General features: G+C 39.3%; 1 protein-coding gene across 2 annotated transcripts; it reads left to right on the top strand.

Annotated features, from left to right (window-relative positions):
* Positions 1-1,218: 1,218 nt before the first annotated feature.
* On the top strand, positions 1,219-15,253 carry LOC124131391. 2 transcript variants are annotated; one of them, XM_046494650.2, is made up of 20 exons: positions 1,220-1,321; positions 2,613-2,745; positions 3,423-3,840; positions 4,465-5,154; positions 5,730-5,863; positions 6,158-6,280; positions 6,625-6,747; positions 7,682-7,753; positions 7,920-8,023; positions 9,023-9,127; positions 9,462-9,545; positions 10,189-10,308; positions 10,713-10,902; positions 11,261-11,407; positions 11,917-11,990; positions 12,250-12,320; positions 12,411-12,484; positions 13,188-13,332; positions 14,078-14,154; positions 14,392-15,253. In XM_046494650.2, exons 2-20 carry the CDS (start codon positions 2,616-2,618, stop codon positions 14,394-14,396), a joined length of 2,886 nt encoding a protein of 961 aa, XP_046350606.2. In that variant the 5' UTR covers positions 1,220-1,321; positions 2,613-2,615; the 3' UTR covers positions 14,397-15,253. The 2 variants fall into 2 exon arrangements, with proteins under 2 accessions (XP_046350607.2, XP_046350606.2); XM_046494651.2 differs by lacking the exons at positions 11,917-11,990; positions 12,250-12,320; positions 12,411-12,484; ... (1 more) ...; positions 14,078-14,154; positions 14,392-15,253 and having other exon boundaries at positions 1,219-1,321; positions 10,713-10,949; positions 11,261-11,397.
* The last annotated feature ends 252 nt before the right edge of the window (positions 15,254-15,505 follow it).

Raw genomic sequence — 15,505 nt, 5'->3', positions numbered from 1 at the left:
ATTCTTACACCGTTATGGAGCTAGAGGGACTACATCCAAGTGAAGAGTGGTATATATGCATGATATGTTGTGATAAGCAGGAGATTAACATTTACAACAGGTAAAAGATAACAAGTAGCACACAGATAATGAAGTCAGATGTACAGTAATATAACAAATAGCACACAGGCAATGACGCCAGAGTTCAGTAAGGAACGTGCATATGCATGTACATGTATTTTCCACTTTGTTGTAGTCACTCCAACTTGGTAACTGTGTAACGATCTACATTTTAGCTATAACGGATAGAATTATCATTAAACCGCCCGCATATTATCAGAAATGTGATAATGTATCTTTTTATTTGATAACAAATTCCATCCATTTCAGCTATAATAACGGTAACGCTCTTTTTCAGAGTATTATCATTTGCAGAAGCCCTCGGTCTTTTCAACTGCACTCCTTCGTCGGGCAGTTAATGGAAGACCTCAGGCTTCCAAACCCTTATATCAAAATGCAATAAACCAGAAGTTGCTATCCATAAACTTGTACATTTTCATATTTACTCACCAACTTCTAGAATGCCAATCAAACATGTTTGCTAGTGTAGATTTCATTATGTGCAAACTGCCATGTTACATCTTGAATATTTCAGACTTCAGAATTTAACAACAATCACACATTATTTTTGAACAAGCATTACATTAATATTGTTTATTAATAAATCTTTCAAAAACAGTGATTTACAAAAATATGCTTGTCTTTTGGATGTTTCATAAGATTTGCGGGGTTGCACATACACCCTTTTTAGTTCGAAAAAAATCTTTATTTCTGTATAAATTACCACCAAAGACAATAAATAGATCTTTGTGCACCCCCCCCCTTTTCAAAAAAGCTGTATCCGCCCATGGAATCCATGCTATTGTATCCTAATTGCTGAGATTGATGCTCATGATGCTAATCACTGGATTGTCTGGTTCGATACTCAACTATCTACAGACCACCATCATATACCTGGAATATTACTGAGTGCAGCTTCACATAAACAAGACAAACTCACATGATTTAATCTGAATAAAGCTAGGTTGACCACTGAATAACAAATAAGAATCATGAACAATTATATTGAAAAATATATTGTACATTATACCAATAACAACACATGTGACAACTTGCAGACATGCATGGCTTTTGTATGGGGAACAGACACATAGGAATGTGTTCTAAGAATCGGACCTGGAGCTACACCAAGTCTATAAATAGAAGACCGGAAAACCCTAACCTCGCGCCCAACAAGAGAAACATTGAGAACCTCTAGTCGATCTGTCTGGTTAAGTTTCAGGTAAGTTTATTATGTCAGTATATTTTGACTTGTATCAGTTCGTTTATTAGTGTGGCAGCAGAGTTCCACCAATTAAGGCTGCATATGCTATAACATTTATGTGTCCTTGATCACTGACAGTTTCGGTATATTGACGATATCCTTCCTTCTCGCAAGTTCACCACGGAGTCTAGCACACACATTCCCCAGTGGACCATACACTGTCAACATTCAATACATATTGAATTAGCAACCCATAAAGCTTAATTTGAATAGTAAAATATACCAATATGGCAGTATAGTTAAATTGTTACAGACAAGGGAAGTAACTCGTTCATATCCAATTTCAACTGTTTTTAATGGTTGTCCGGGTTGGATAAATATATTACATATTACTTCAACGGATCGAGTCAGGAAGTAAGTCTGATGGACGTTGTTTGTGTGACAACTTAAAGACTGTATGGAGACAGGCTTTCTCTCATAAACGAATATATATATTTTCACTGAAATACTAATACCCTGACCACAGTCCGATTCTTTTGGCGTATTACTTATAGTTTTCGGTCTGTAGTTGGAGTATTTTAGCTTATCTAAACTGAATGTTCATTTGAGCTTATTTAATTTTGACGCTCGTCTGCCCGTCGTCCATCGGTCATTCGATATGTCCTCGGTAGCCGTTCGACCTATAAAGTTGATCAATATATCTTCCCAATACCTGGATAAGTTTGATATATGATGTACCTTATATGCTCTTGAACGCGTGTCCTGTATTGTCGTATATGTGCGAATTTGGCAGACTTCCAAGTTCAAACCAACCATATTGAACATGTAGATTTGGCCTTCTAAATTATTCATGGATCGAGGTGAAATTTACTATAAGTTGTGGCAGCACCACTCGGGGTGTATGTGGTTTTATGCGTGCCTCGTTAGGTTTTATACCACAAGCCAGAAATCCACGTGCAGTCTGTTTCCTTCGTGGCGGGGCATAAGGGATGTTTTCTCCCGAACAGAAAGTTATTTCCCTCCAAGGTGGGATACATGGTATTTTACCAAGATCACATGAACCAATCAGATCTCAACATTCTGACATGGAGGTAAGAGTGAGTGAGTGAGTGAGTGAGTATGGTGTCCGCTTGGGTCATATGTAACTTCAGTGGGGGTTTGGGGTGTCCACCCAAGCGCCGACCCCCAAAATCACTATGTAAGGCAATGCACGTTCAAAATGTCATCTGATGTAAGAATGGGGGTTTATTTGAATGTTAGTTTTATGTGCCTACTTAATATTATTGGAAATGTCCCCCGTGTTCTTCAGGCTATGGCTGAGGTACATTGCCGTGAAATCCGAGGCAAGACTATTGTTCGCTCGCCCATGTGTCCGCCAGTTGTGGACCTGTGCTTTGATGATACTCTACTGGAGAGACTCAGTACAAACAAGACCATTAAAGGTGACGGACTGGTAATACATAAAATCCTAGATAATACAGTGTTCTATGTGGTAACATGCTTTCCTATATTGCATCTTTCTCGCTTCCCAAAGGTCACAAGTATGGTGTGCTTTTTTTGTGTTTCAATGTTTTGATCATGTAACACATGTTATATTTGGTACACTTTCTTAGTAAAGTACAGATTCTCGTACTTGTTTTGGGTTGAGCCCCGTCTGAAAGACAGAAAGTATTTCCCCAAATATATCATGTTACATTTGACCACTTTCTAAATGACATTGTGTGTTGATAGCTTTGATCATGTTTCACTTTTCATGTCAATACAGGGTTGCTTGCTACTAGTGGTATTGTTATATTAAAGTCATTTCATATTTCTACAGTAACGAAGCTATCGACACTAAGATGTTCAATGATGCATGTTTGTATTTTGGCTATATACCTTCTAAAGACGTCTATCCACTATTAGGCTTTAAGCAATCTAAGGATGTGGAATGTAACAAACTGGATTAGAAACAATACTTTCGACAGAAATCTACATTGCACGAAACAGTCTTTTAACCACATAAAGTTTCGGCATCTTTATGACTATGTTTCACAAGTTTATAGGATTCATCAGTGTTTTAGACCATTTTGTATCTATATGTATGGAACATTTTCTACACGTTAACGTTGTTCTTCAGATGGCGAGTGCCTCATGTCAGCGTATTGGGAGGACCCTATTACCGAACACGCTGTCTGCTCATCTATCACGTTGGCACCCAAAAACCATTCAGAAGACTTCGAACGGCACATGAGTCTCCATGTTGACACAGCCGATGGTCACATGTTTCAGTTCGTCAGTGCCATGTTCCAGACATTCAATGCGAAGTTGATTAACGTCAGATTGAGCCCCATCACGTTCATAGTTCAACATGAGGACAAACATTCAATGAAAGCCATGAGAACGAATGCACCGGGACTAAGAAATATTTTCAAGCGTTTTCTGTCCCACTTGTCCCATGGTGGGATAGAGATGAAGATACGACTGGTGAACATGTCCGCCCCGTCCTATGCCAATCGATGGTGTTTCTCAAACAAGTCTCAGTTGCACAAAACAAGGTTTGTATAACCATTGTCATGGAGTACATCACTCATTAAGCGCACACCTCAACATGATATATGCAGAGAACGCATAAAGAGAAAAACATGTACTACCCCGAGGTTAGTGAATACATTGACGTGTGAGTATTTTAGCTATGCTTGGGTGTGGGGTGAAGGCAGCTGCATAGATAAGCAGTAGCACTTGCCGTACGGTAGAACTGAAAGGAATCCTTGACGTCAACGTCTTGAATTTGACTTAAACTGATGTGGCAATGATTTGCTCACGTTACGGATACGATCACGACTTGGAAGTTAAATGGGTATATCCGTTTTGGAGGAAACCAGACGTTGATGCTGTTTCAAAATCACTTTGATTGTAAATTTGGTTTTCAATCAACACGAATTCTGGAGGACACCGAATAATAGAGCTCATATGAGAAAGCCAAATTGCCCCTTCATAATTAAATGTCATTTATATTTATAATAATTTGTTAAACTATATCCTGTATCGTTGCGTCTGTGAATATTTTCAGCATAAAATGTATTAATGCTTGTATAAAGTTCAGTTTAGAGATGTGCATCTTTTGGAGTTGGTGGAGTTGGAGATAATTAGAGTAAACAATGTACATCCTTACATTACAGTTCCATTGAGAGCGTCGTATATGAGCTCAGTGATGTGGAGGAACAAGAGGGGACATATTGTTCCCCCCGTACAGAAATGTCCGATCAGAGACAACCTCCTGAGAATAATCTCAACTCTCGGAAGCATAAAGAGGATGAAATCGGCCATGAATTGTCACCAATCAGCTCAAACCAGAAGAGTGATCGAAATCAGGTTACGGGGAAATGTAAGGCTAGCTCAGAAGAACATGGACTGGGGACATTACACGCTTACAAGAAAGGGCTGCCAACATATGAATCTGAGTACGAGGCGCCCTACATTGATGGTGACTCGTATGGTGGAAGACTGAAGGATGCCAATGCTATGGGGTGCTCTAAGACAAGTTCCATTTCTCCTTCCGCGGACTACGAGATGTTTTATGCAAGCGCAAAGGAGGTACAGTGCGAAAATCAGATGAACGAAGAGAATGGCCGCAACGTCGATGTCACGAGGAAGGAAAGACTGACAGCCAGCGACTCGGCCCTAGGTTGGGCAGATCGAGCAGAAGCAGATGACAGGACTTGGAAGACAGACACTAGTTTCGGAATGGGGGAAAATCGTCACCAAAAAGACCTATCTGATAGGAATTATGTCAATCTAAAGAGTTCTGAAACTAAATCGAAGAAGGCTCCTCTTCATAGTTACGACGCATTAGCGGCCCAAATTTTAAGGTATATATACTGGTAGACGAAAGTTTTTATGTTAGGAAATAACATCGTTGGATTTTCCATTACGTTTTCTGGTACGTTATCTTCATGCATTGGCTTGGTATACTGCCATGCTTAGCAAAGCATTTTTGTCATACTCTGATCGCGATGGGCTTCGTCTTGATAACACACAATCTTATTCAGGTATATAATGCGGGGAGATGTTTCGTATGTATGTATACATATTATTAAGTACACTATGGTCCAAATATTACATGACCGCCTCCGTGGTCTAGTGATAGAGCGGAAGATTCGATCCCCGGCTGCGTGATACCAAAAGACGTTAGGGGATGGTACTACCCTGTCTGGTGCTCGGCGTCAAGGGGCTAAAACAAGGACTGGTCGGCTCGGGATCAGTATACTGTGTCTGAGTGGGGTATTCATGTTAAACGGGGGTATGGTATTGCATTGGGCTAGTAAATCGGCATCAGTCCGGACTAAAGGAGCTTTATGTATTAAGCCAATTGCTTCTGTGTGGAGGTATGGCAGTCTGTGTGGAGGTATGGTATTATGACATGCTTATTTGTAATCAATTTCAGTTTCGATATAACGGTATCCAAAACAACTGCTGAATCTGACGGCCATGCGATGAGTATCCTGCAGCAGCTGAGGGAAGTTATAGAGGAGGGCAGCGGTAACAGGTGGTCTGATGTGGAGCACATTCTCCATGGTGGTGAGTGGACGTTCTCGCTCATCTGGAAATGAATGAACGAGTATGGTTTTACAACGCTTTTAGCAATATTCCAGCAATATCACGGCGGGTGGCTCCAGAAATGGGCTTCACACATTGTATATGTACCAATGTGGGGAATAGAACCCGTTTTTCGGCGTGACGTGCGAACGATTTAACCACAAGGCTACTCCAACGCCCTTATCTGGAAATGAAATAGTACAGGGAGAAATATTATTCTTGGCGTGTCCTGAAGCAAGTGGTAGAATGCTGTGACTATCTTTTTTATGTTTGCAGAAAATTCTGCTGTTCCAAAAACAGACAAGGGAACAGACACATTGTTATGTTTGGATAACTCTGGTGACATGGGGAGGCTTGGTTTGCAGAGGCTGCAGAGCATTGCACACAGCTTCATAGACGGTATGCCTCCACCGCTGATTGGTTTTCCTTGGTTGTAGTGGTGCAGAGTATATATGTCTACATAATATAAATTATGTATGTTTTATGAAAATTTCATTCAATGAACTTACACATAAAACAATATGCTAATTGATAAGTGAATATTGCATTATTCATACATAGTCACACATTTTACGTGTTTTATAGCTATTTTGTTTCTATCACTATATAAACAAGTGTTAAGTATTCTTATTTTCTTTTCTAAATAATTCTGTACTGACAGAACAAGTAGTTTATAACGTACAGTAGGATTTTTCAATATACGGAAATCGCATTGCCTAAAACATATAATTATTGTCTTCAAGGTACCGAGAACAACGCCGAGGAATTCGGTCTGGAAGAAAATATTTGCCTTCTCACTCTAGGAGGAAGGCCCGGGGTACTTCATCACTTTTCAAATGACTATGAAAGCCTCAGGGATGCAGTAGGTGAGGATACTGATGTACCGCTGGGAAACGTTTCCTACCTACATCATAGCATTAACAAAGCACCTCCATACAACGAGTTTTGGTGGAGCTATGTAGAAACCTTCTTCGTTCATTATTCTTAAGGTGCATGACACTGTTTAATTGATGGTCTTAAAGGTATAATGGCTATTAATTAGGAAACCAAAGAAAATTGAGATTCTTTTAGGTTTAGTCAGAATTTGAAGGCCGTCGCAGCACTATTTTTGAAACCGTGAGGGAAATTTGTTTTACACATGTCAAGGGTCAAGGTCAAGGCTTACATGATTAGATGTGATAACTGTGTAATGGCTTACGTTGATGCTGGTGTCTGCGGTCTAATGACCTATTTCTTGTGTCAACAAGAATGTAGAAACAGGCGTCTTGTTGTCTAGTACCATGGTGTTATCCTGAAAAAACATGTTTGACAAAAACAAAATAGTTCATGCTTGATACCATTGATTACCATTAGTTTATAGTAAATTTTGAAGAGAAAGTTTTCGGTCAAATCATAATATCGTGTACGGATTTAATCTTTGTAAGAAAGATACAGATTAAACCTTTGTAAGAAAGATACGGATTAAACCTGTGTAAGAAAGATACGGATTAAACCTTTGTATGAAAGATACGGATTAAACCTTTGTAAGAAAGATACGGATTAAACCTTTGTATGAAAGATACGGATTAAACCTTTGTAAGAAAGATACGGATAAAACTTTGTAAGAAAGGTACGGATTAAACCTTTGTAAGAAAGATACGCATTTAACCTTTGTAAGAAAGATACGGATTAAACCTTTGTAAGAAAGATACGGATAAACCTTTGTGAGAAAATAATAATGTTTATACTTTAAGGTGTAGAATTAATTATGTTAATACTAATATATGTGTATATGATTGGTATTCATATTTATTACAATAGAGGATATGGAATTCGGCGGATACTCACCCTTTCTCCACTACATGCTGGTCTGTGTAGCAGCTCTTACTAAAGGTAAGTTGAACTTGATTTTATTATCCGATTAACAAAAACAAACTTACATTCTCCCCATTATAACACGCATCAATTTCATGTTCATACAACCCACTGATACACAAAACGTGCGAACGTCACACAACATTAACATCATGATTGATCTATATTGAACATTCCAATGCAGGAGGTGTTTGTGATTTCGGAGGGTATCTGAAAGTTCCACCTCGCATCGTGGTCGTGACAGATGGAATAACATCTAACAAACTGGACCAAATACAGGACACACAGGTACTCCATGCTTAGAGAAAGGCCTTGGATTCGCTGCTTGTTGCCAACTATCAGATGATGATGTTTTACACTGACCATTTGATATTGGCTCCAGAAATACTGGGAAAAATAGTTTTGCCGCAGGTTTTACAAACAAATCTGGCCATGTTGTACATGTTCTCTAACATTTTGTGAAAACAGAGAAAAGTGGCTTCTTCCAGAGAAAACATGTTGACTTAATGCTCAAAATGTGTATTTCTTTAATAAGAATATTGGGGACACGGGTGGCCCAGTCGTCAAAGGCGCCGCAATTCGCTGTGCAGAGTTGCGTCCCTTGGGCAGTCAGAAACCTATGATTGAGGGTTCGAATCCCGGTTCGCACCGATTATGTTTCAAGGTTTGTCGGCACCATACCCGTGCTCGTGGGTTTCACCGGAGTGGTAAACGTCTGAGACCAGCATCACCTCGGGCTTTCCTCCCACATTAAGCTGACACGCCGTGATATAACTGGAATACTGTTAAAAGCGGCGTTAAACCCAACTCACTCATTCTCTAATAAGAAGATTGCATGGAATGGGAATATATAGTTACATGCAATCAATATGAATAATATTGACGTTTGCACCTGATACCCAGTACGTTATTTCAGGAATGCCAACACAGCAACAACATTGCCATAATATAAGTAAAGAGATGATAAAATCATGATCTTTAGGTCTCAGTAAAGATTTCCTATGTTACAATAAGTGTGTACAGTAGGCCAATAATCTAAGGACGTTATCATTTTTTTATTTTTTTAATGGTTTAAGTAATCGAAGGATGTTATAATATAATCATAGAATCACTTTCTATAATCTATATTTTGTATTATGATAGCTTTTTTGTACAATTGTATACAAAGTAGGCTGGATTTAATTTACATTTATCGTATATCTATCAATATGTACCGTGCGCACGTTTGATCAAGTTCATGTGTGGAGTTTTGTTTTCTGTCATAACTGTACAAGTTTCTCGATGCAGGGATTCCGTCACTTTATGGCGACACTGATGCAGATGGTGATGAACCCTATAACGGGACGCGTTGTCAGCCCAATCATATTTGTACCGCATGGACTTGCAGAAAAGGTTTATGTATATGTTTTGTAGATTAATTGTTCGTTGTGAAACTTGTGACCTATAATCCATATATATCACAACGGTCTTGAAATAGTTGAGTCTGGACCAGGCAAACCTGTAAATGAAAACATCAACGATTGACGACAGGAAACCAGCCAAGCCATTGATCACGACCAGCCAGTTCAATGTAATCGAATCTGTGACCAGCAGTGCCGGGGATCTATTTTAACGGGGAAAATGTTTCTCCATGAAGTATATTCTTCAGTATTAGTTTAGGGCCCTGCTATTTTGTCTATCATATTTTACCTATCATATATCTATCTGGCCACTAAATCGTTTTCAGAAAATGATGCAGTCGACTGCTGATGTGTGTAATGGAATGATTGTTCATGATGTCAAGACAATATGCAACCACCAGAGAATACAAGTGAGTAAACTGTGGTTTAGTTGTTTGTTTGTTTTTAACGCTGCACTTAGAAATATTCCAACAGTATGACAACGGTCTTTAAATAATCGAGTGTGGAACAGACCATCCAGTGACTGATATCATGGAAGAACGATCAACGCAACTGGAATACGATTGCATGCATCAACCAAGTCAGCGAGCCTGACGAACCGATCCCGCTAACCCCTTACAAAAAGAATGGGTTGCTGAAGACCAATTCTAACATGGACAGTCGTCTAAGGCGCCGCAATTCGCTGTGCATAGTTGCGTCCCTTGGGCAGTCAGAAACCTATGATTGTGGGTTCGAAACCCGGTTCGCACCGATTATGTTTGTCGGCACCATACCCGTGCTCGTGGGTTTCACCAAAGTGGTAAACGTCTAAGACCTGCCTCCCACATTAGCAGACACGCCGTGATACGTCTGGAATACTGTTAAAAGCGGCGTTAAACCCAACTCACTCACTCCTAGTATTGAACTTGAAAGGGAGTACATCATGGTATGTCAATATCCTATTTATAAAATTATATAACGCTTGCGTAAAAACGAATCATGATTATACATGTACGCACACACGCTAACACGCACGCACACATGAATTATTAATGTGAATGACTATACTTTCAGATCCTCGTTGCACAAATCATCAAATTTGTAGAAATGGACAGTACCATGCGACTGACCAGAGTAAAGGACATTGACCTCATTGTTGACGCTGTTTGCCCGGATCTGTCAAGTGCCGAAAAAGTAATTTAATAACATAATCCGGTCATTAATGGATTCCAAGCTCATGTACATTGTCAGATATTACAGTTGCATGTCACTGGTCGTCTAGAGTATTTAATCATACGCATTGCTATCATGTTCTTTTGTACAAAATGTCTCAAAAGAAACAAGCCAACTGTTCCATGACTATAGAACGTTTATTTACACGGTGGATCCATAACGTGATATATATTTATCGAATCCCCTGGTGAGCAAGAACAGGTTTCTACCCGTCTGAAGGGTCTAAAGTTATAGATTTTGGTCTACATATTATATACATGAAGCTTCTTAAGCCTACTCATGCCCCAAATGATGTATATCTATTCAATATGTTATGTTCCCTAATCTAGATATTGCATTGGTACTTGTTTTTGCATTACGACTAGACAGCTGTTATACAGAAAGTCAACGATAATCTTGACATGGATTTTGGAGCTACGAACATGTTTGACAACGTCAATGTGAAGGATGACCTCCCACCCCTTGGGAAAAGAGTGATCCGAGGCCCAGACTGGCAGTGGAAGAACGAAGATTGTGAGGGGACAGGGACAATCGTCAACCATGCCATCAAGGGAGGTGTGTGGACTGGTACTGACTATCATGGTTGAACCATCTGATAGAAAGTACGAAACACATAGTTCATAAAACGTACTTCTCATTTCAGTCATATAAAGTTTTATCTTCTTCTCGTTTACTTAAATACTTTACATACAACATGTTATTTGCATTTGTTATTGGGAACCAAATTGAATACAAATTATATATATCCAGAGGAATATTTAGCAATACTTTTTGTTGTTGGGATTTAGGAAAAAAGTGACCACTTTTATTTTGTGCTTTCAGTGTGTTTGTTACTGTTAGTTGAAGAACAAAGGTTTTAACGTTTTGTTGACCTATCTGGGGCAAGTCACACTGAACCAATACATTTTTGTAGCGTACATGTGGGTGCTATGGGACAACGGACAATGCCACTGGTACAGATATGGTGCAAACGAACAGTACGATGTGTTACTCGTGGATGACCAACCTCGCCTGCCAGATGGAGTGGAACACATCAGTATAGGAATGCAGGTACAGAGAGGTGAGAAATATGCCCAGACTAGCATCCAGGTGACTTACTCGCCTGCCAGATGGAGTGGAACACATCAGTATAGGAATGCAGGTACAGAGAGGTGAGAAATATGCCCAGACTAGCATCCAGGTGACTTACTCGCCTGCCAGATGGAGTGGAACACATCAGTATAGGAATGCAGGTACAGAGAGGTGAGAAATATGCCCTGACTAGCATCCAGGAGACTTACTCGCCTGCCAGATGGATTGGAAGACATCAGTATAGGAATGCAGGTACAAAGAGGTGAGAAATATACCCAGACTAGCATCCAGGAGACTTAATCGCCTGCCAGATGGAGTGGAACACATCAGTGTAGGAGTACAGGTATATCACGGAGGTACATATGATGTATTGTGTATGTGCTTACAGCTTTGGACAGCATGACACAGCATGGCACGTTTCCAGTTAAAGCAGTTTTCATTCTGAATAAACATGTCTTAACATCATCATCTGAGTACGCTTCTTTGTTCTTCAAACAGGGCCTGACATGGAAGCGAGCAGCTGTGATGGCCTGTTGGGGACTGTCATAAGAAAAATGGAAGGCAGAGTACTGGTACGTCATGTCATACATGCGATAACATTGTGGAAAGCTCTCAAAGAAGAGTGTTGCTGAGACGAAAATGATATCTTGTGAAAGAATTGAATATAAACATCCTTCATCCAATCAGTTGAAGGTAAATGTTTATGTTTCAAAAGTTAAATATTTAAGGCTACAATCCCACATGGATTCGTAGGATCTTTTATTAGGTTGTGTACTCAAGTAGATCTTGTTATATTCATACATGTATATATCGACTTTAAAACTATTTCAGGTCATCTGGGAGAATCAAAGCATTTGCGATTATAGATATGGGGAAAACGACAAATACGATGTTTTAATCAGGTAGGTCTGATTACGATTAAACAGGACTTTTGCATATGTCCATGCAGTATTTTGGGGATTGTATCTGATATTCTTATTCTGCCCCCACAGGGTTCCCTTGCAGTATGTAGCGACCCCAAGACAAAACGCATCAGATGCAGACGCAACACTCAGACCATCACATGGTGAGTTTGTTCCAGAAGAAAATACACAAACCTCTTACTCAAATAACTTCGTTTTGCCAGTTTTAGAAATAATTGGGAAATTGGGCCGGTCTTTACCACCGTAAATATATAACTTATCATCCAAACCTGACCCCCGAGGACATATCCTTGGATAAGATCAAGAAATCTCTCCTAAATGATATCGCTGAAATGCAATTGCATCACAATTCTTTAAAGACCATTGTGACGTCATCGGTTACCATGACGTCACAATCAAATGACATCCCTAATCTTTCGCTACTGAAGCAGGGCCCCGTTCCACAAAACGATCTTAGCGCTAAGATGATCGTAACTCCCATACTTTAACATAGGCTAACGACAATCATAGCACTAAGATCGCTTTGTGGAACAGGCCCCTTGTTAGCAGTGCTTTTTACACAAACACACTGCTCATTACTGTCTACAACAGAACCAGTTGGAAGAATAATGTTAGATAAATAGAATCTGATCCTTGTGTCTTTTTTATATCAAATACAATTATATCAACACTCGTCGATAAAAGTTATATCTTCTCGTGTTCATATGTGACACCAATAAAACAACACCTATTTCCATCACCCAGCCCCCTACATTTAACCTTTTCAAAGGGATATGTGGAAATACAGATACAGGTGATTGTTAACCTCATAGAATAAATCCAGTCATCCCCCCATGTTTTATACAGAAGACCAAGGCGCATACGAGTGGCAGTGGTTTGATGAGATCCAGTGTGTATGGCGTCCTTATTCCGAAGTCACTGATGCCAAATTAAAGGCATCTTACATGAAGAGGCCAAATGGGTCATGTATTGTCGAGAGAGATGGAAGAAGGTTTGTGACATCTGCACCCCTTTATTCTTCTTTATGGCATCACAACGAGATTGACATTGCGAGAAACAGAGCAATCTCATTAAAATCAGATCTTAGTTCTCGCTACCGCTAAACAAAGATCTGAGGACATCCCATTACGGTCACGTCAGACTAACCTTGCGCGAACTTTGAAATGACTGACAAGAAGTCCACATTAGCCAATCAGAAGGCAGCTTTCTCGTGCTTTACGACACTAATTTCAAATTGGCGACTACGCTTTGAAACATATTTTGACAAATTCTCGATAAAAAAATTGAAACCTGAACAAAAAAACATTCTGGAATAGCTAATAGATGGTCTAGATTGTATGGATTCAGTCCTCAAGCCCGTAACTATCGTTCGGAATACCCCGTGTAAAAGTTTTCGAGGTTGCAAGATCAGAAATCACATTCCGACTGTCACTTTCATGATCTGGTAAGCGACGCTTTGATTGGTCGGATGAAAGGTCGTTCTGACGTGACCCCTAATGGGATGTCCTCAGATCTTTGTTTAGCGGTAGCGAGAACTAAGATCTGATTTTAATGAGATTGAGAAACAGAGTAACCTATAATGTTACCTGAATGATACAGTATTTCTATCTGAATAAACATACAAGGACACAGTACAATTGCATGTTATGTTCAAACATGATGACATGTGTTAGTTGTTTTATTCATTAATTTCACGTCACTCCAAGTGGTGAATCTTTATTTTATTTACAATTTAGTTTCAGAGTCTCCTTTACGAAGTTAACCGAGAAGTCTATGGATAAGGGTACTACAACAGTCGTTCGGAAATGTTTTGGTAGGAAGAACTGTAATTATTCTATACGGAATTAGGAACACAAAATGATTGATTTGAATGGTGGCCGGGCTACCTCATAATGACACCATTTCAAGTTGAAGAAGTTAGTAAAGATAATAAGATAACGTAGATATATTAGGTATTCTGTGTGGTAATAGTGAAAATGACATGGCATAGTGTGTATTACAAGTGACGCATTATTTATTTTGGTTATGATAATTCTTTTGTCTCTTTCAGTTTGATCAGAAGATTGGGGTAGCATACAGAAGCAAGGATGCGGTGCTTTGAGGATAGCTGTTTCATAAAGCATGTTTCTGCTTATTATTAGGACATCATTTTTGAGAGTGCCATGTAGCAAACATTGAATTCTATGCACGCGACCACAGATATACTTGGAAACGTGTTTGCCAGTGATATGAGGCCTCAATGTACAAGCAATCTATGTCTATTCATGTGGGATTATTTTGTTTGTATTTCAAGGAAATGATGGCACCTCCATCTAGTCTTCTGGAATCAGCAGCACTGATTTGTTGATTGTCAACATGAATGTGCTGTTGCGATCATCTTCAACATTTACCGAGATAGATGTGACCACACTATCCCATGTACTGTGAATACAAGCAATAAATTCAGAATGCTGGACAACTCTGTCCTGTTTATCTGAGCATTGTCTATCTGTCTGTATTATGTCTACATTGTATGTAAAGGTATATCAGTATTTTTTTCATGTGAAAAAGAATTCAGAATTCAGAACAGTTAGATACAGACCATGAGGACCCCGGAGCTGTGAAACATTGATGGATATGTCAGTGTGGGGATGGTCGCAACATTTGACTTTATTTGTTGATGATATGAATATGTCACATGTATGAAAGTCAAGAATACATTGACAATGAGACAAACAAGCGTCATGTAACAGTTGAAAAAGACGAGTGTGACTGTTTCTCAATGAAGTTTACATCATCATGTATGTCCTTACTGGCATCTAATAAGATGATTTGGGTGTTTCATATCACTCAAAAACGATGTCACCATGACCAATATTCATGTGTACATGATCTGAATTGTAAATGTGTAAATAAATTTCGTATTGTTTGTATTTCGTATTGTTTGTTTTCAGTACAAAGCTAACAAAAAGGCCAATACAGATCACGTGCAGACGTCTTGTATTAGTATTACACGAGTTCTGTGTGCAACCGGCAACCACAGCTATCTTGTCCTTGCAGATGCAAGCTGGCAGTTTTTATTAATTATTTTGTCACGAATGTTGTGGCGTGCATCCTGCTCAAAATCATATCTCCGGATAAGAGAACAATACACAGATTGAGGATACTTATCATGGCGGTTGTCG

This window comes from Haliotis rufescens, unplaced genomic scaffold (genome assembly GCF_023055435.1).
Source record: "Haliotis rufescens isolate VD_foot unplaced genomic scaffold, xgHalRufe1.0.p SCAF_1, whole genome shotgun sequence".
NCBI lineage: Eukaryota > Metazoa > Mollusca > Gastropoda > Lepetellida > Haliotidae > Haliotis > Haliotis rufescens.
Note: the sequence above shows the minus strand (reverse complement) of the source record. Positions and strands in the feature narration are given on the sequence as shown.